Below are 20,374 nucleotides of genomic sequence, written 5' to 3'. Positions count from 1 at the left end.
TTTGTTCAGGAATCTGTCTTGACAGTTATTTGTATCTGTGGGCCAGATCAACCATTTTTTCCATTCAGGATGTGTTCTGTTTTGGTGTAAAATATGGTTTACGTCTATCTCAACATCTATAGAGTTATTACTATTCGTTGTTGGCTTTGGAATAGACGGTTTGTTTAAGTCTTTAATTTTGGCTAAGCCAAGACAGGTAGTTTGCTGAATAGTGTCGTTCAAAAATATAATTTGTTCTGGGATCATGCAGGCTCTAAACAATGATTCTATACCTTGTACTTGCCAATCTTTCGTACCCCAAACAACTTTTGCTTTAATATTATTGTTCCAGAAATCAAACCCAAATGTATTCATTTGCTGAAAAAAATGAATCGGAATATATCAATTTTGTGTTTGTAAGCATGGTCTTCATACCTGTCTTATTTGACAATTTGAAATAAAATGTTTCTGCATTACTTGTGTTAAACCCTGAAAAGTATGAATATTTATCATAAAATGTTTTCGAGCTATCTTTTGGAGGAGTAGCACAATGTTCCCATTGGTTATAATTTAAAACATTTCTAGGTTGTAGCAGAACATCTGATCATAATTAGACGAACCCTGAAAATAATCATGTTCTGTGAATTTAGCAGACATCACAAGATCAGACATCATATCATTAATACTTTCAAAGTCCCAATCATCAGCAAATGTGCTTGGTTTTACAAAGTCACTCAATGAGATCTTGAATTGGTGTGGATACTTCAGGATTTCAACCGGACCATAGATTTCATAATCAGTTTTGTCCCATGCTACACACCTGGTATCGGATTGGCTGTGAAGTTCACTGAAGAAAGTTCTCTTTTCTCGATGTGTGAAGATGTGTGTGGTTTAAGGACCAAGTTGATTTTCTGGCTTGCTGTGTCCATTTTAGCATATTTTCCTTCAATGAAATGTCCCAAACATAGTACCATGATGAGCCAAAGAATGAGGATAAATGCGCCTAATGTCACCCAAAATTCAATCCATGGAGAAATCAGATAGGTTTCTTTCAGCTGTTGAAAAAGTTCCTTAGCTTTAAAAGTTTTTGTTGATGGCTGTTTCTTAGGTTCACTCAGATCTTCAGATGAATCATCGAAGTTGATGAAGTAGCCGGATGCTGTTCTGTCAATTGTTCCAATTGCTTTTGGATTTTGCTTTGTTTCATTAGCAAAGTCTGTAGTTACATCATCATAGGTTGTTGTTTCTTGATGAAAAGCTTTGATTTGGGTTTTAAGAGGTTCAAGTTCCATTGCTTTGTTGCATAGTCCTTGTTGTTTCACTGTAGATTTTCCAAATGTGATCAGTCTTTCAGTTTGAACCTCTGTATTCGTAGCAAACATTGGTGTTCTGCTACTTCTTGGGAGTCCACTTGGCCTACTGTTTGTTATCGGCCACATGATTGTGGTTTTACCAGGTCGATGGATATGACTCGGTTCTCCTTTTTACCAGCAAGGGGCGGTAGTACTACTGACCTTGTCCCGTTGATAGACAAGACAGGAACTGCTTTCCTGTAAGAAGGCCCAAATTCCTTCTTTACCGCGATCTTCTCTCTGACTAGATCCCCGACTTTTGGAATCCAGATAGGCCTTGCTGGGACAGGTGGTTTCTCTTCAGTGGTTGTTGGCTGTTGTTTCAACTCTATGTTGCTCAGGTCTTTTCTTGTTTCATTTAAGTCCTGCAAAATAGCCAAACGATCTTTGATATCAAAGCTTTTGTCTTTAACCACTGAAGTCTGACTATCAAGATCTTGGATCATCATTCTAGTCCCGAACAATAGTTCGTACGGACTGAACCCTTTCAGAGAATTCCTTGGCAGGTTATTTAGACTACGTTGGACACTCATTAAATGTTTGACCCACCAGCTCCCGAACCTAATACCTTTGCTGTTATAGATTGCTTTATGCCATGGTTTTTTCTTTACACCATCCCGTTTCCCGCAGGAAGGAAGTGAGAAGAGTCCCGCAATGCAATGTTAATTCTGGCCAGGCACCCCCATAAGCTGTTCTAGAGCTAAAGGAAAGATTTTGGTCAGAACACAACATGCTTCTAGCGTATATGCCATTATAGACTCGCAAATCTTTTATAACAGTTCAGACGTCAGCCGAAAGTTGGGGTCTACATTATAAGTGAGAATAGTCTCTACATGTTAATACGACGCATTATTCATACTGGGTTTTAGTTTTTTGTTGATTTGATACATTCTGGAGTGAAACGCCATGGTATTAACCCGTTTCTCTCGCCACTGCGATCTCTATTGCAGTCTGGGCAGTTTTTTACAAAAATGTGATGATGCAGGCTCATGCCTGGCCACCAGTACACTGATTGTAATTCTTCCAGAGAATTTTTTAGCTTAAGGTGTCTGAGACCCTCACCCATATGTGCGTCTGCTATTAACAAGCCTCTCCTGTCCGTGTTTGGAATTACTCTATCCCCCACTCCAGGGATTCGAGCAAAAGGAACTGAGTTTGCATCGATTATGTATGTATAATTGAGTGGATAATTGATCGGTAGCGCTGAGCAGTCGCCTTTTGATGACGTTTTTACTGCCAGCACTGTTTCACCGTCAATGTGTTTTACTGCATGCTTTTTTGTAGCTACGGAAGCCGATTTAGTTGCTACCGCTGTGGCTGTCTCAGCCAATGAATTCCCTGCAACGTGAACGCCATCACGCTGATGACTCAGTGAGTGTATCACGTGAGTTTTGGTAGTTCTTTCTGTAAAAGAGCTACTTGTTCCCAATGCAATTTTTGCTTTATTGTTGCACCTGTTTCATCTTTGTAACCGTTTTGAATCCATGTCTGCAAATCGTTATTGTATGATTTGACGCAGTAATACGAATCGCACACTATAAGTGTCGGGAATTCGCGATCGGCATTTTCTAGCGCCATCTTTAACGCTATTATTTCAGTTTGTTGTTCTGAATTATTTTCCACTGAGTGTGTTTTTGTGAGTAGAGGTCTTAATTTACCTCCGCCCCACACTTCTTTTACAATTTCGCATGTGGCGTTGTAAGCCAGCTCTCCCCAAACTGAGGGTTGAGCATGTCCGTCTGTATATATTACACAGGCGTACTGTCTTAAAGGCAGAATGTCGATTGGCAGAGGGTATTCTCTCTCATATTCTAGATATTTTAATTCTTTCATTTCTGGGTCAAAATAGTATTTTACTTTGTCTGTAGCAACAGAATTTACCCATTGTATCCATTCTGGATTTAGTGCCGTTGTCGGTAAATTACATGGTGTTGTTAATGCCTCAAAAGCTGATTCTGCTGTTCTGACTGTAACCTGTCTACCGTCTGCTTGGTATTTTTCCTTTGCTACAGCTGTTTGAACCGCATGAACAATGTTTTCCTTAATGCTGAACCTTTTTTCAGCTTCTGTGTACAAGTGTGATTTGTATGCTATTGGTACCTTCTCTCCCTCATTAGAGGTCAGGTATGTGAATCCGCATCTTCCTGGGATGACTCGAATCACAAGGTTGCGTGTGTTGTCACGTGTTTGTAATTTTGTTTTAACTAACATATCTGTTTGTAAAGATCTCAAAATTTCTGTGTGTTTTTGAGTCCAATTGATTCTTTTAAAATCTGGTTTTATTAGATCATAGAGAGGTTTAATTCTCTCTGCATAATTTATAATGTAAGTTCTTCCGAAATTTAGGAAGCCTAGAATTGATTGTAAGTTTTTCAGTGTTCTAGGTGCTTGGATTACAGCACATTTCTCTAGGAAATTGTCAGCCAGACTTTTGCCTTCACTTGATAGTTCATATCCTAAAAACAGGACTGTTAGATGGGCAATTCTTGACTTTTTAAAGTTGAATTTGTAACCCTCTGCTGCGAACCCAAGAATTATGGTGTTCACTCTTTTCAAGTGAGTATCCAAGTCATCATCTGTTAGATAGATGTCGTCGACATAAGATAATGCCTCGTCATCATATGTTTGTAGTAATTCTGTTACTCTCGCTGAGAATAATCCTGGGCTGTTCTTGAACCCCTGGGGCAAACGACAGAAATTATTTTGCGTGCCATTTATTGAGAACGCCGTCAAATATCTGCTCTCTGGTGCTATATTTTGACAAAAGAATCCATTAGAAATGTCTAATGTGGTTTTGTATTTTTTGCGCACTATGTTATTCATTAGTGCAGCACTATGCGAGTTTTGCACTGCAAATGTTTTGCAACATGAGTTAAGGTGTCTGTAGTCCAAAACAAGACGATATGAATTGTCTGGCTTGGAGACAGGAAACAAAGGGTTGTTCATTTGTGAGGTGCAAGTTTCAATCACCCCCTGGTATTCAAGTTGATCTAGGATCTCTTTTACCTGTTTTTTAGCTTCTTGCTTAATCGGGTACTGCCTCTGTGCAGTAGGTTGTGATTTTAACTGGATTTTGTGAGGAGGAGAGTCCTCATCCCATCCCACATGATTTTTATATAAGGCAGGGGCTTGAGCTACTGCCCACTTTCTTGCAAGTGTATATTTTTTATGAATTGGAATATGGTTTGAGAAGGCAGGCATAATTATTTCTTCGCCATGTGGGCACTCCCTGACAAACTCTGGAGGCCAGTCTCGTTCAGCTAGAAGGATGTCATAGCCCTTGGAGAGATTATCCCAAAATAGTCCCCTTATTTTTCTAGTCTTATCCCCCTCTATACGCAATGTTATTTCATATATTTTATGAGGTTTGCTAACTCTGGAATCTGCAGTTTCCACCTGAATGTATTCATTCGTGTCCACTGTCTCCAGATGATTCATAAGGACTTTGCGAGCTATGCTCACTTCTGCTGCGCTGTCTAGCATTGTCTGAGCCCATTCTCCGTTTTTCAGCTGTGTCCTCAGTATTCTCGGCATTGTTGATTACTTTAATACTGGCTACCTTCTTTTTTGGAAATTGTAATTTTTTATTCAGATGAGCAGGTTCTTTGTCTTTGGACTTGACGTGCTCTTCCCTGTGTTCTGATCGTCCTCTTCTTTCCGATTTTTGCGAGGAAGTCTGAAAAGATTGAGAGGGACGTGTATCAATATCTTGATATCTATCAGGTTTTTTTATATTATCCCTATTTCTAAGGTTGTATTTTTTCATAGAGGGCTCCCTTTGGGGAGACTTGCGTCCTTGGTCAGGAGATCTTTCTCTCCGCCGAGGAGACCTTCCTCTGGACTGGAATCTTTTTTCTTTAGGATTGGATTGTTTATTTCCATCCCAGCTCTTTTTTTGAGTGTTTAAATTATTTTTAATAAATACCTTTTCAGGACTTTCAACTAGTTGGGGTTTCACTGGTATTCCACCCAAACTATCTCTTCCTAGTTCTTCATAGGATTTTTCTATGATTCTGGCAATTTCAGATGGTTGGTCTGCTATATTTGTCTCTTTTAACCTCTGGCGAATCGCCACATTTGCTGCTTCTCCCTTTATGTTGGCTAATAATATTGCAGATACCTGCTTGAAATCTTTCAGTAATTTCATACCGAGAGTTAAAGCGGGTTCTGGACCGTATTCATCTTGAATCTGTTTTAGCACATCTGGTATTACTGACATGGATGGTACACCATGTGTTTTTGTGTAAATGGAAGCAAAGACTGTTCCCCAAGTGTCACAGTCCTCCACATGTGGTGCGATTCCCATTGGAAGACAGATAGTCAGAATCCTATGTTTCTCAACAGGGGTGGTATCTGGAAACACCGCCTCTATTTGAGTGATTTTTTGTGCTAGCCAGAAAGGAATTTATTCCCGTTTTGCGGGTACTTTACCTAGACAGGACTGTATGTTCTGAGGTGTAATTTTATTTGTGTTCCCCTGATGAGTGGTCAGCTGTGGAATTTTAATTGCTGGTTGTACTGTTGAAGTCCGCATTACATATTGGACTAATTGTCTATGTATTTTTATTAATTGTTTTAGCTGTGCTAAAAGATCTGGTGCAGGCATTTCTTCAATGTCTGGATGTGGTGTGTATCCGGCTAGGACCGGCCACGTTGCTCCTGGTCTACCTAGTGGACCGAGCCTGATGATGTGATTATTATGTTTTAGGGCGCCATTAAACAAGAGCAGGTGCTCTTGGAATTTGAGTGGTATTTCCACCTCCTCGAAAGGAGTGTACTCATTAGGAGGTTCCTCTATTTTGTAATAGTGGAAGTCCTTTGTTACAGCGTTTGCTGCTGGAAAGTTTATCCATGAATAGAATACCTCTGTCAGCCGATATTCGTGTGCCTCAATTACGAATATGACTGTACCACCTCTTGGTGTCAGTCCATTTTCTATAAGTTTTAAGGTTATAGATTTTCTTATGTTGACCGGGATGAGTATTATATCCGGGTCATGTTCCTGCAGAGTATTATCAGCTGCTAGGAGTTCAGCTGCTATTCTAACTGTCTCCCTTTCTTCTTCACTTTCTGTCATTTTACTGACAGGAAGGTTATTCTGTTTGTTTGCAGATCAGGTTTCCACGGAATATAAAGATTAAGTGCACAATATTTTGGAACAGTGTATCCTTCAACGTTGAATAAACCAAGAACCATACATAGGAGTCTCCTCCTGCGAGGTTTGGCGGATATGACCTTTCACCCACTCCAGACGTCTTTGGAGTATTATGGGAAAAAAGGGGCTCTGTGTGAAAAAGCACGACTGAGTTACTCTAATGTCTTGCGTTAGTTTTATCGCCTATCCAAACGTTAGGCGCCATGTAGTGTAGTTCCTATTATCCCAATAGGCTCTGCGCATTGGAATAATATCTTCAATAGTATAGACCTAGGGCAGAGGTTAACTAGGTCTTCTACCGACGATATTAGACTTAAAGTTTTGTGTTTGCCAGCTAGCTCAGAGTTCACTAGAAACTTTCTCGAATAGACAAGGAGGATTTTAACCTCCCTGGATAGACAAGAAGGGATTTAGTTTCTGACAACCATAGAACATGACAACTTTGCTCTCCCCTAATCAAGAGTGTATCTCTAGAGTCGTGTGAAAACAAAAGACAACTTATTTTACTCAGTCAGTTCAGTGCATTCTTAGTTTCACCAGATTGTAGAGAAAAGGAAGAGACGGGCGTGTTCAATAAAAAGATGTTATTTATTGATCAGTCTCTTTTCTCATACAAGAGAAATGAATCGCTATTATTGCAATACTTTTTAGTTAAGTAAAGTGCATACAGTAGAGACAGAATTATAAAATAATACTGTAAAAGCATTGATATGGTTTCTGAGCCATATGATACTTTAAAATGGATAAAATAGATACATACATATATACATTTGACTAATCGTACTCAACTGGTGCTTCTAACTACGCCTACCCCAATGTACCTGACCTAAGCCTAATACGTGGGCGGGAGTAGATAAGTAGCAGTTTAAGTTAAGTTTGTTTTGCCAAGGGACTGACTCGAGAATTCTCTGCAAGGGGTTATTCAGTTCTGTACCTGAGATCTAGAATGATGGAGGGCTGGTATCTCGTATCCCAGGTCTTGATATTCCAGCTGCCTGCGAGGGCTGCTTGGAAGCGCCGGAGCTGGATTTCTCGGCAGGAGAAAGGCAGCGTCTCGTTCTCAGCGCGTCAGGAAGGAGGGGCAGCGCCTGTGGGCTTCGCTCTCTGCTGGGCTCCTCAGCACGTCTCGCTGCTCCAATCTCGTCACCACCGCATGTGTTTGCTTAAGGCAATGTCGGTAATATTTATACCTGAAAGGTGCCGAGATTGACGTAAGGATGGACATATATACGTCAATAAGGATGTCATATGAACGGGTTCGTTCGCACATTCTTTTGCTGAAGTTCTCGGTGAAATCAAAACAATGGCTATGGGAATTTCCCAGGTCGCTGTAGGTTTGATTTGTTTTGAGAACTCCGTATGCCTTATCAGGGGCTGGAGGAATATCGCTTGCCTAATTAGATGGCATGCGTTATGACCTAATCAGATAACGCGCTTCTGTGCCGTGGTGTGGCTTAATCAGATAACGTTTTTTTGCACCGTTGGATGGCTGCTAGTTAATTATTAACCAAACCAGGGTCAGGAATAGGGGAATCGATACAGTACCTATAGGAATACATCACAAGATCACCAACAAGGATATCAGGAGTTATTGTTAGTTGAACGCTACTGCATAGAATTTTGTTACCTACTCTAAAAGTCATCATTTTGGCGTTTGTTACAGAAGAATCGTATGGCAAATTAACCATTGTGAGAACAAGATGTTCACATGACCAACACTCCGCGCCAACGAGCGACAGGAGGTAAGATATATGGGCAGGATTCGGTTACATAATTGTGGAACTTTCACGAGGACCGATAATTAAGGACTTCTACACTCCTCTTTTATCTTTTTCATGAACAGACGGTCACCAGGCGAGGAAATTGCATCGCATGGTTTTACTGATCAAGAGGCCACATAGGTAAGACAGGTGATAGGTGTTGGTCGACTTGAGTAGTAACAAACTTAAATAATTGTTATGGATGTGATTAAATTGGATTTTTTCTTTTTTCTTCTTTTCTTGCAGTTCTTCTGTGGGGATAGATAAACGCACGTTTACACCTTGTGGTGTTTAATTAAAGTGGTAAGCTGAAGCTTGAGAATATTGGTAGTCACTTAGTATTGTTGCAAGTAGTGTTGTTTTAAATAGGAAAGTACCAATTTTCCTTTATCATTTCAGAAATCTATGGTCCCGACGAGAGTCCCTACAAACCTGGGGACTCGAAACGCGTAGACTTCTGGTGCTGCCATAAAAGATCTATACCAAAAAGAACTCCTGGATTAATAATTGGTTTAGGAACAAAATTGTTAAAATATATCAGATGCTCAAATTGCATGTACTGATATAATACATTTCCTAATATTGTGATAAATTGAATTGGCAGACCTATCTCACTCCACAGGTTCAGCTATACCGTTGGAGTATATATATAATCTTTTGTATAGTATGGTTGTAGGATGGGAATAAATGCGGACGTTTGATGGTATGAATGGTTGATTGCGTGAATATTTATTCATTATATTTGTGTTTGTCCCTTTAATCACCTATAATGGTACCTTTTGATGTGAAAATTATGTGGTAATCGTGTTGGTTGTTACATGAAAACAAGAAAAAACTAAATAAAAAGCAATTTAGAAGCTTTCGGATGTTAATAAACTGGACATTCTGATTCAAATTCATTGTCTGCAATAGTTATCAACATTGGCAAGTGTTTTTGTTAATAGGCAAGAGCAAAAAAAGGCACTCACAGAGGACATGGCCCCCCACCGGGAAGCAAGTACCAAGGACCAGCCCTGGGGTCCTCGCAGAACGGGGAGCAAGGGCGGGCTGTGAAGGAACCTGTGGCTAGAATCGTCTTCACCAGATACATCGTTACCGAAGGTAAGTAACTCGTACATCTGATAGAGACTACTAGCCGCAGATTCCTTCACATAGAATAGATACCCTTGTAATACCCACGGGGAAAGAGGGTCTACGAAAGGACCCCACCAGTCTGGACAGGAAAGAAGGCCCACAGGGGACCAGCCCCATAGACCAGGGAGGTAACCTCTTCCCTACCAGGCAAGAAGACCCCCACAAGTCAATGCCAGCAGCCCCAGAAGGGATGTAGGGGGAAGAAGGAAGAGTGGAGGCCCACACACTCACAACAGAGGAACCTAGGGAAAGGCCGGAGAGGCCGAAGCACTACTCTCCACCCCAGGACAACAGAGCTTCCACCCAACGCCAGGACAGGCAGAGGAACAAGAAGAAAAAAGCCCAGAGGTCCAAGGAAACCAAGGAAAGAGGCGAGCCCACCCAGAGGGAAGGCAACAGGCCAGCCAGAAGGGTAGCTATAACCATAGGACGCCAGAAGCAAGAAGGACACTGAAGCATCCCAGCTCTCAGCACAAGAGCAGGAAGGAGAGGAAATGGCCGGACCCACTACTACAAGGGCCGAGCGCACAACCGCAAGAAGCAATAGCAACATACTGAAACGCCATGGAGAACAGGCACCCGAAGGCAACCAACACTCCCCAGCAGAGCATAGCTATATAACAGCTACCACTACCCCACATAGGGTACGATAAGCCAAAACATGGGAACCCTCTTTGGAAGAACTTCCGCAGCAGAGGAGAAAGCAAAAACGTCACGGGGAACAAAACAACCCAGCAGAAGGCTTGACATCAGCCCAAAGAAAAAACACAGAAGGCCTAATCTCAGGGCCAAGTTCGTGTAACTATTCCAGCAAAAAACGCACACACAGGCAACAAGGGCCATCCAGCAGCCAACAATGCCAAGGTCCCATCAAGGAGGACTCAACGGCCAGGAAACACCATCTATAGCAAGGGCATCCAAAAGGCCCAAACCCAGCTCAGTTCAGTAGTCAACGAGGAGGAGGAGGAGAATAAGGCGGAGGAGGAAGATTAGGAGGTGGAGGAGGACGGAGCCCCGCCAGGAATCTCTGGATGGCAGATTCAGCCGGGGCATGGAACAACAGGCTGCTATCAAACAGAAGATCAATGAGCCGCTCCCGAATATTCTCAGGGAACACGCCGTCCCGAAGCCAAGCATGCCGACGGAAAGTGACTGAGGAAGCCATAGCCCGGCCCAGCACCTCCGAGATGTCCAGAGCGGAGCGGAGAATAAACGCCGCAAGCTCCCGGCCATCCAAAGCATGATGCCGTAAGTCCACCTGAACAGTCTCCTGGGAAGCCGCGGATCCCAGAGACTGAGCCGAGTCCCACAAACAAGAGGAGGCCCTCGCCAATACACACAAGGTGTTAAGGGCCCGCTGGGCAGCACTGGTTGAGGCGAACATGTTGCGCCCCCAAGAGTCCAGCCAGGAGGCCTGCCGGGACGGCAGAGACAACAGTGGCGGCAGGGAGGGGAAAGTGGTCCTCAAAAGTGGACTGGCAGCAGAGGGGTGGAGGGAGAGGCACGCCGGGTCACATGGCGCCGGAATGTGTCGGTGCAGAAGATGTTGAGGCTCCTGATCCCCTGAGGCAGTACGTCTCCAAGCTCCTGTCAGGGAAGAAAGGAGCAAATCCTCAAAGGTGAGTAAGATCTCCCTTCCACCAGAGCCCTGGTGGAGAACCTCCAAGAGATGGTCTGCCGGAAAATGAGCAATCGGGTCCCCCATGCGCAGAATGCACACAGCCGTGGACACCGCGTGAGCGAAGGCCGCACCCGCATCTGTAGGGCCCTGCGGAGAAGAAAGCAGGTCCTCTGTGGGTGACGGCTGTAAACTAAGTCGGCCGTCCCCGAAGCCAATCGGGACGGGCAAGGACCAGACCTGAAAGCCAGAAGGTACTGAAGAATGGGGTACCTGCCGCTCCTCCGATGAGCACCTTGTCCTCAGAAAGGGCAGGGAGCCATCCTTCGACGACGCCGGTAAAAAAGACACCAAGCGGCAGCCATTCTCCGGGGAAGAGGACACCAATATGCAGCCAGCCTCTGGAGAAGAGGGAGCGTCCGAAGACGAATCCGTGGCACAACCTCTATGTGGAGCCGTGAAGTGCACACCATGAGGTAGGACGCCAGCACCCGAGCCCCGGCGACCTCCCGCAACACTATAGGGACTCCCACTGGAGTTTGCGGCGAGGCAGAGAATCCCTGGCCTGAAGGAGGGACCTCAGAGGAGCCGCACCCCAACAGCATCACATCCTCTAAGCCTGGATCCTAACCAGTTGGCGCCGGGTCCGGAGCCATCGCCGGCGGCGCGCCCCGCGCAAGGCAAGGGATCTGTCAGCACCCCAGGAGGGGAAGGAGGAGGAGACACCAGCGAGGCCCGCAAAGCCGCCGCGCATGTCTCCATTTGGACTCTCGACGCCCCGTCACCGGGAAACGGTGGATAGGAGAACGACATGAGGGGACGCATCACCCATGCCCCTGGAAGGCCGAACACCAGCCCCGGGGACAAAATGCGACACTTACCCGCGGGGCAGCGATGCTCTCGTGACATCGGAGATGGACAACGACCACTGCCGTATCTGAAGCCATCCACCGAAGCTGATCGAGGAGAGGAGGTCGACCTGGAGAGCCGCGCCAATAGAAGTTTTATGCAGCGCTCCCTTCACGACTTAGGCTTCACGACTTAGGCTTCAACTGTTGACACAATCAGTGGTGCCGTGATCCTCCCCCAAACACCACGTACAAATGAGATGAGGGTCCGTAGCCGACATAAGACGCCCACACGACGTGCACGTTTTAAAGCCCGAAGGCATTTACACACTGTTCGACAATTGGTGAAGAAAAAAGGGCCCCAAACAGGCCCGCAGCAAGACCGGATCCGCGTTGCACGCGGAAAAGGAAAAACTGATGTAGGTGCGCCGGGGTGGGGCTTATGTGACCTCGCTGACGTCACATATGCGGACAACGCCTGAGCAGAGTCTCGTGATGTCGCCCTGCCCCCGGCGCGCAGGGATGCTGTGGCAAAAAAAGTTTCCGGATACAGTCTCACGCCTGGGGATAACTCTACGTGAAGGAATCTGCAGGTAGTAGTCTCTATCAGATACATATTTACAAGTCCCTTAAGAAATCTATTTAAAATAGGGGATTTAAATAAAGAGAATTGGTCTGGCAGCCTAAAGAAGGAAGACAGGGCTGAAAGGTACCCTTTGAGAGTGCCAAGAGCAGAACCCTGCTTGGCAAGGGTCAAAATAAAGAAAAGGACTTGAGAGAGGGAAGCAGAAAGAGGATCAATAGATCTTTCTGTACAATATTTTACTCATTTTTTCCTGACATAGGCGCGCCAGGGTGGGGCTTATGTGACCACGCTGATGTCACATACGCGGATGACGCCTGGGCGGAGTCGCGTGGTGTTGTCTCGCCCCTGGCGTGCAGGGATGCTGTGGCAAAAGGTTTCCGGATCCAGTCTCACGCCTGGGGATAATTCTACGTGAAGGAATCTGCGGCTAGTAGTCTCTATCAGATGGAATCTGCAGCTAGAATCGTCTCTACCAGATACACCGTTACCAAAGGTAAGTAACTTGTAAATCTGATAGAGACACCTAGCCGCAGATTCCTTAACATAGAATAGATACCCTAGCCATACCCAAAGGGGAGGAGGGTATGCGAGAGAACCTCACCGGCTTGGAAGAACACAAGGCCCCAACAGGGAATGTGTCATGGGGACAGGGAGGACGGCCCAGCACCCACCAACCAGAAGTAAGCAAGAACAAGGAGAAGGGAAGGCCAGGATACCACAAGCCTACCCAAGGGGCAGGGTGCGTCTGTCAGAAACCCCGGAGGGACAAAGGGCACCAAGAGAGAACCAAAGCAAGAAAAGAACCACCCGCAAAATCCAAGAAGAAGAGGTGGAAACAGAGGCAGAGCCCGCCACAGGAGAACACACATAACGAAGGGGACAGCCTAACTGGCATCAACCCCGAGGCAGAGGACAAGGCAGGAACAGCCCCCTAGCTGAGAAGCGCAGACGTGAGAAGGAAGACACAGACGCACAAAGCTCCAGCAGAACAGAGGCCAGGAGCGCGAAGGTTCACGCCGAGGCCCATGGAGTTGGACCATAACGACCAGGCGTGCGCAGCCGGCAGCTGGTAAATATTATGAAGTAGCGTGCCCAGAGCAAGCCAAGCGCAAGACGAAGGCAGAGGCAAGGGAAGGGAACACCAGAACAAGCCCCAGAGAAAGACTGTCCCAGCAGGACACCCCGACCCACGAAAAGAAGTGGGACAGGCCAGAAGATAAAAAGGATAAATTTGTAGTACAGACCTTGAGCCCTCAGCCAGAACACAGGAGAACACCAGGAGTATCCTAAAGCCCCTGGAACACAAAGCAGAGGACCAGGCCAAAATGCTGGATAACAAGGTGGAAACACCACGACACAATGCTGTAGACGGCATGACCAAAGTCGGTCTGGCGATCCAGTGGTTGAAGAGGGACAAAAGGCATGACAGGCAAGCCCTGTAGACAAAGGATAGGAACATCATTGGATGCCGAGCAGGACAGAGCCTGGAGCAACGCAAGCTGCGCTAAGAAGGAAGACAAAAAGACCACGCCAAGCGGTATACAGTGACGCCAGGAAAGGCGAGGAACCCAAGAAGGTATCCACACCCACCCAGCTTAGGACAGAGCTATACAATAGCTACAAGTACTCCACCTAGGGTATGACACGTCCCAAAACAAACATGGGAATACCCATTAGGAAAAAAACCGCAGCAGAGGTAAAGAACAAAAGGGACCTGTGGGTAGCCCCACAGGCGGCTTACCAATCAGCCAAAAATTACACAGATGGTCCAACCTGAGGACCTATACGGCTTCACTAACAGACCAAAAACAACACACACAAGCTAAAGGGCTGTACCAGCAGCCAACAGTACAGGGGAGCCAACTTAAGAACCCTGAAGGCATTCCAAGTCACACAGAACACACAGATGGGCCAACCGAAACACTAGGACAAAAGAGAAAGGTCGGATAAAAGCCTCCCATAAGGCACCTGAGGACCGACAAGCCAAAGCTTATGAGGGGAGAGGGAGGGGAGGGGGGGGGGGAACGGAGCCCCGAAAGGAGTCATTGAATGGTGGAGTTCGCATGGGTGCTAAATAAAAGAATTCTATCAAAAGGCAGGTCAACAAGACGCTCCCTAATATTCTCCGGAAAGATGCTATCCCGCAACCAAGCATGGCGGTGGAAAGCCACAGAACTAGCCATAGCGCGGCCGAGAGAATCAGAAACATCCAAGGCTGAACGGAGAATAAATGCAGCTAACTCCCGACCATCCAGCACATGGTGCCGCAGATCAGAGCAGACACCTTCATGGGAGGAGCAAGACAGAAGGGACTCCGCGGAACACCAAAGGCCGAAGGTAGCTCTGGCCAACACACAGAGTGTTGAGCATGCGCAAAGCAGCACTAGTGGAAGCAAAGATGTTATGCTCACAGGAGTCCAACCATCAGGCCTCCCTTGACAGAGGGAGCAACACTGAAGGCAAGGAAGGAAAAGCAGTCTGCAGAAGAGGGCCCTGGGTAGAAGGGTGGAAAGAAAAGCAGACTGGGTCGTGCGGGGCAGGACGATGGTGGTGGAGGAGCGGCTGAGGCACCAGATCTCCCATAGCAGGATGCCCCCAGGCCTCCAGGAGAAAGTTGTGGAGCAAAGCTTCAAGTGGAAGAAGCAGCTCCCTACCACCACAGCCCTCGTGGAGAACCTCCAACAAACGGTCCGGAGGGAGTGGATTGACGGGGTGCCCATTTGCAAAATGCCAGCGGTTGTGGAAATGGCCGGACAAAGGCTACACTCGCCTCCGTAGTGGGTCGCGGGGGAAAGAGCATCTCTTCCGTGGGCGAAGGCTGCAAAATAAGCCTCCCGTCCCTGAGCCCAGCTGGAGGAAGAAACGGCCAGCCCCTGTAGGATGGAAGACCCATGAACGAGTGAGGGGCCTGAGGGGTCTCCGGAGAAGCCTGCGATGCAACCAACTGCGAGGTGCAGAAGACAGGGCCCAGGGGCTGTGGCCGCGGAGACGGCATAGAGCCCGCCCTGGAAGATGCCAGGGAAAAAGCAACAACACGGCGTCCAGTCTTCGGTGAAGAGGAGACAAGGAGCTGACAAACCTCCGGAGAAGAAGGGACATCCGGAGACGAGTCGAGGACCCGATGTCGGGACGGTGCCGTGGAGGCCGCCATGGGCACCAGTGTGTCCTAGATCAGCACCGAAGTGGCCCCCAGGGGTGACAAGTCGACCTCCACCCCCACGTGCTTGACAGGAGAAGTGGGCGGGGTCGGATCTGGAGTGGCCAATGAACGGTGCCGAAAAGGCGCCGGCTAGACCTCCGACGAGGTAGCCGCCTGTGCAGAGGACCGAGAGGGACTCAGGGAAGCGCCCCGGGTCCTGGCCTCCGCCCGCGGTGCTGCCAGGGCGGCAAACCGTTGGCGCCTGAAAGGCGTCAGCTCGGCCTCCAGTAAGACAGCCACCTAACCAGAGGACCGAGGGGAACTCGGGAATGAACCGCGAGTCCCGGCGACCTCCTGCGACACCACAGGGAACCCGCTGGGTTTTGCGGCAAGGCAGGGATGCCGTGGGTCGGAGAGGGGAACCCCGTAGGGCCGCACCTCGACAACACCACACCTCCAAAACCTGAAGCCGAACTCGTCGGCGCCGGGAGTCCGCGGAAGGCCCCGCTCATGGCGAGGAATCCATGGACGTCTCACGAAGAGGAATGGGCCCAATGAAGCCTGCAGAGCCGTGGCGTAGGCCTCCATTTGGGCCTGAGTTTCCCCAACGCCAGGAAATGGCAGATATGCTGGCGACGGCCAAGGGCGCACATCCCAAGAGGAGCCTGCGCCCTCTGCAGAACGAGGACAATGCCTCGGTGACAAGCTGTAGGACTTACCGGTGGGTGAGCAACACCCATGGGACCTCGGTGAAAGACGATGCCGCAGTCGGAATCAGCGGTTTCTGGACCCTTCCGAGGCAGGGGACAGACGCGGTGACGAGACCGATCTGGACAAGCGGGCCGAAAGCAACTTCATCCGGCGCTCCCGCCGGAACTTCAGCTTGAGATGCTGACAAGCGTCGCAGTCCGTAGAATCAGGGTGCTCGCCAAAACACCACATACAAATAGGATGAGTGTCTGTCGCTGACATCTGACACGTACAAGAAGTACACATCTTGAAACCCAAAGGCATTTGCACACTGTTCCCAACGCAAAGGCGTTAAAAGAAGATCTGAAAACAGGTCAAGGGAACTCGATCCGGATAACTGACGTCAGCCTGCCGGGGTGGGACTTATGTGACCTCGCTGACATCATATCCGCGGACAACATCAGGGCAGAGTCACGTGGTGCACAGAGATGCTGTGGCAAGAAATTTTCCGGATCCAGTCTCACGCCTGGGGATAACTCTACATTAAGGAGTCTGCGGCTAGAAGTCTCTATCAGATAATCACCACATAGGTGACAAAAAAAAAAAAGAGAATTGAAGGATGGGCAAGTATGTGTGATATGTGTCCAGAATAACCTACATAACAAATTACTTAATAATCAGCTCACATTACCTTCAACCTTGGTAAGTCTTTATTGGCCTGCTCCAGCTGAAACTTTAACTCAACAATTTCAGAAGAAAATCGCAGGTTCTCTCTTTGAAGTTCCTGTTCTCTGCCAGATTGATCATCAGATCCAATTCCAGAAGTCTACAAAAGAAAGAACAAAGCAAATATTGTAATATGTGGGTACAATCATGCCATTAAAATTAGTAATGATGAAACAAGATGTCAAGGAGTGTATGTAGACAGTGAGGATGGACAGCAAATGTGACACAGGCTGTCAAAGGAACACAATGGGAATAGATCACCCCATTCTAGACAAACTGCTGTTGAGCGATTACTCTATATACCAAGATCAAGAGGAGGTTAAAAGTATCTCAGTGAATAAAGAGATAACAATCTTCTAAATTAAGAGTTGGTGTTTATGCATTTTTTCTATTGGAAAGGTGTGCCAATCATCAAACTGATTCAGTCCAACATCACATCATCACATTTATTTCTGGACATTTTTCAATTTGGATGCTTTACATTTTGAAGCAGATAAAGCATTTTATCAGACATCACAGCTATTACAAACTACCTGTCAATTTCAAATACACAGACCTTTGACAATGCTGGTTCTGATTGATAATGTTTTGACTCTGCAGGGCCTTTTTTGAGTTAGCCCAGCAGGTAGACTGAAACCCCAGAATGATTTTGCGCTTACTCAACCAGAGTCCTTCAGTGGCAGGTAAAGCCCTGGAACATCTAGCGCCACAGTACAGAGCTATCAGAACACTTTAGAACTTATGTAGTGTGCCTCTAGATATGTCGGCACCCTAAAGAATAAAGGGACAGTGCACCCATCCTCCTCAGTACCTAGACACGGCCAACTATACAGAGAAACTTGCAATACTACAAGGATCAATCTATAAAGTTAACAAAGTATGTGTGTGGATCAGAGGTACATAACTTTTTTTTTCTAACAAGCCAGAACCTATTGAAGTCATCATAATCTAAAAGAAAATCCAGCAATCTAAAATGTGAGATTTTAGATCAAGGAACCAGGAGCAAACATATTGTTGACCATCAAGCCAATACCTTTGACTTCCTTTATGATGGGAAGTTTGGGAACAAACCTTGGTCTCCTATACATACCCATGGCATATACCTACCACTAATTAATCTGCTACTGGGAAGTCAGACAAATGAAATCACCTACCATAAGCCTACATTCTCCTCCATCCATTTTAGTAATTGCACAAACAAAAAGCTGTCTGTGCCCTAACATTCTCAGTAGATTTCCTAACCATGTAGTGTGGTTTATTGGCCTCTTTCTGCGTGAATGTTAAGTTTACATGGCTTATTAGGAGTTTAAAAGCCATTTTCCTTTTGCTGCATTTTTGCACACAACACTGCTTAGCTGTTTTTGCAGAGTTAGCTTAAACGAAGGTCTATACATGAGAAAAGGTTTGTTTTTCGACATCTCTAGACATACATCGTGTCCCCAGTCTGTATAGTGAGTGCTGAGCCGCCAAAGTTATCATAACGTGCGAGCCTGTTTATCGGCGTGTCCGTGTAACACATTCTAGGCACAACAATTTGGCAGCTGCAAGCCGAGTAGGATTCTGGCGCCTTTATCATAGCAGACTTGCCAGAACTGAACACACTTGGAAGATTCCAGGCATGCAGAGAGACTAACCGATCCTGAGGTAATTTACACTTACTGGGCGGACAGTTAATTGGGGTCCCCCTAAGAAAGCTCAAGAGACCTTCTATAGTTTTATAATACATAGTTCCTAGATAGGGAGGGTGCTTCAAATAGGCGCCTTTATCACCTGTTTGCACTATCATTATATGATTCCTCTTTTTGTATTTTATGGAATTGTAACCATGCTGACCATATTATTCTTAATCACATGTATGCTTATGTTGAATAAAATACTGTGCTTGAGATCACGTCGTTAAAATAAACATTTTAACCTTACCGTGTCTCTATTTTACTCCTGTTGTGGAATGGTATGAACGTATAACAAAAGAGTGTTCTCACTTCCCACCATTCCTGAGATGGTCCTAAGTCGCATGTTCTAGGTTGTCTAATCATTGGTTTCTTTGCTATAGGCCGAAGAGCTAATGTGACACTGAATGCTAGTCTGGTAGGAGATTTTGGGTACTAAGGTGAGTTTTGGCACACCCTAACTCACTGAGGTCCTAAGTCTCTATGCACAGTTCTGTGTCTGAGCAGAATCCCTGTAACAACCACATCTACAAAAGACAGGAAAGGTTCTTTGTCCTCTTGTAAGCAAACATCACCACATTTTGTAGACCAGAATTTATTTTGAAACGAGCATCACGGAAAACCCAGTTAGATTGTGGGCACAATTGTTTTCTAGGTAAGGTAAAGTATGTATTCTACTTACAGCATTTTTACATTGACTTTTTCGAACATCGATATTTTCTATACTTTCAAGTGCAACATATCAATTTGACTTTAAAAAAAAAGGTAACAAGGTTCATTATATGCTGTTTCAAAATGATTTATGGCATCTTTCTTGACAGTATTTATATATCAGTTTCTCTAAACTGTTCAGTTGACAGTTTGCACAGTTTTCACCTTAAAGCTCTCCATAGGAACCTGTGGCATCACAGCAGAGTTAAGCTGGAACAGAAAATGTACCTGAGCACCAAAATAAGAATAGCCCCCATTACAGTATCAGGCAGCTAAAACGGTCGATATCTGCAAATCAGGGTAGTTTTGAGCTTGTGAAAACATACTGTAAAGGTGTTTTGCAAGGTATGGGAGAGTGTGTGCATTTGTGCTTACTGAAGGGAATGTTGTGGTAATATCATGGACATCAACAGTAAAAAAACATCCCACCATATCAAAATCAAATAAAAAAAAAAAAAAAAAAATGCCCACGTACTTCCATTGCTAAATTGCCCTATAAGCCAGTCCAACTCTGCATCACATAAGACAAACAGCCTTAAAACAAATCTGCGGCAGTGCCTGGTGTAATGCTGTCCTATGCCGCTTGACTGCTGCTACATCAATAGACGGTTAATCAGGCAATTTGTCCATAATCTCATCAATAAAGTGTTGTATGACAATTAGAAGTATCTGTTACTTTATGTGTAACACCATTTGAATCATCTTGGGTTTAAACAATTCAGGCGATGCTTCCTGAAATGTCACTGAGAGAAGCATAACAAGATCAAAGATCACTAGTTGAATGTCAGACTATCATTAACTTAAATGACTGGAATATTTTGTACTAAATATAGTTCACAAATCTATCATCCCAATGGCTGCAGATTTCTATATTATTAATTCCAATGGGGCAATATTTTTATAACAGATTTTTTAGGAGAAGATGAAAAAGTTACTTACCTTCGGTAACACACTTTCTGGTGGATACTCTAACAGCAGGTTCCTCACCTTTTCTGTATTTCCAAGG

At 45.7% G+C, this 20,374-nt stretch overlaps 1 protein-coding gene across 2 annotated transcripts in view; it reads right to left on the bottom strand.

Moving 5' to 3' along the window:
* CEP290 (centrosomal protein 290) overlaps positions 1-20,374 on the bottom strand; it is a 1,500,249-nt gene that overhangs the window by 285,276 nt on the left and 1,194,599 nt on the right. For both annotated transcript variants that reach the window (XM_078678872.1, XM_078678869.1), the window contains exon 44: positions 16,953-17,087. In XM_078678872.1, the coding sequence (XP_078534998.1) occupies positions 16,953-17,087 (135 nt within the window). The remainder of the gene's footprint in view (positions 1-16,952; positions 17,088-20,374) is intronic.

Source organism: Lissotriton helveticus, chromosome 1_1 (genome assembly GCF_964261635.1).
Source record: "Lissotriton helveticus chromosome 1_1, aLisHel1.1, whole genome shotgun sequence".
NCBI classification, from domain to species: Eukaryota; Metazoa; Chordata; class Amphibia; order Caudata; family Salamandridae; genus Lissotriton; species Lissotriton helveticus.
Note: the sequence above shows the minus strand (reverse complement) of the source record. Positions and strands in the feature narration are given on the sequence as shown.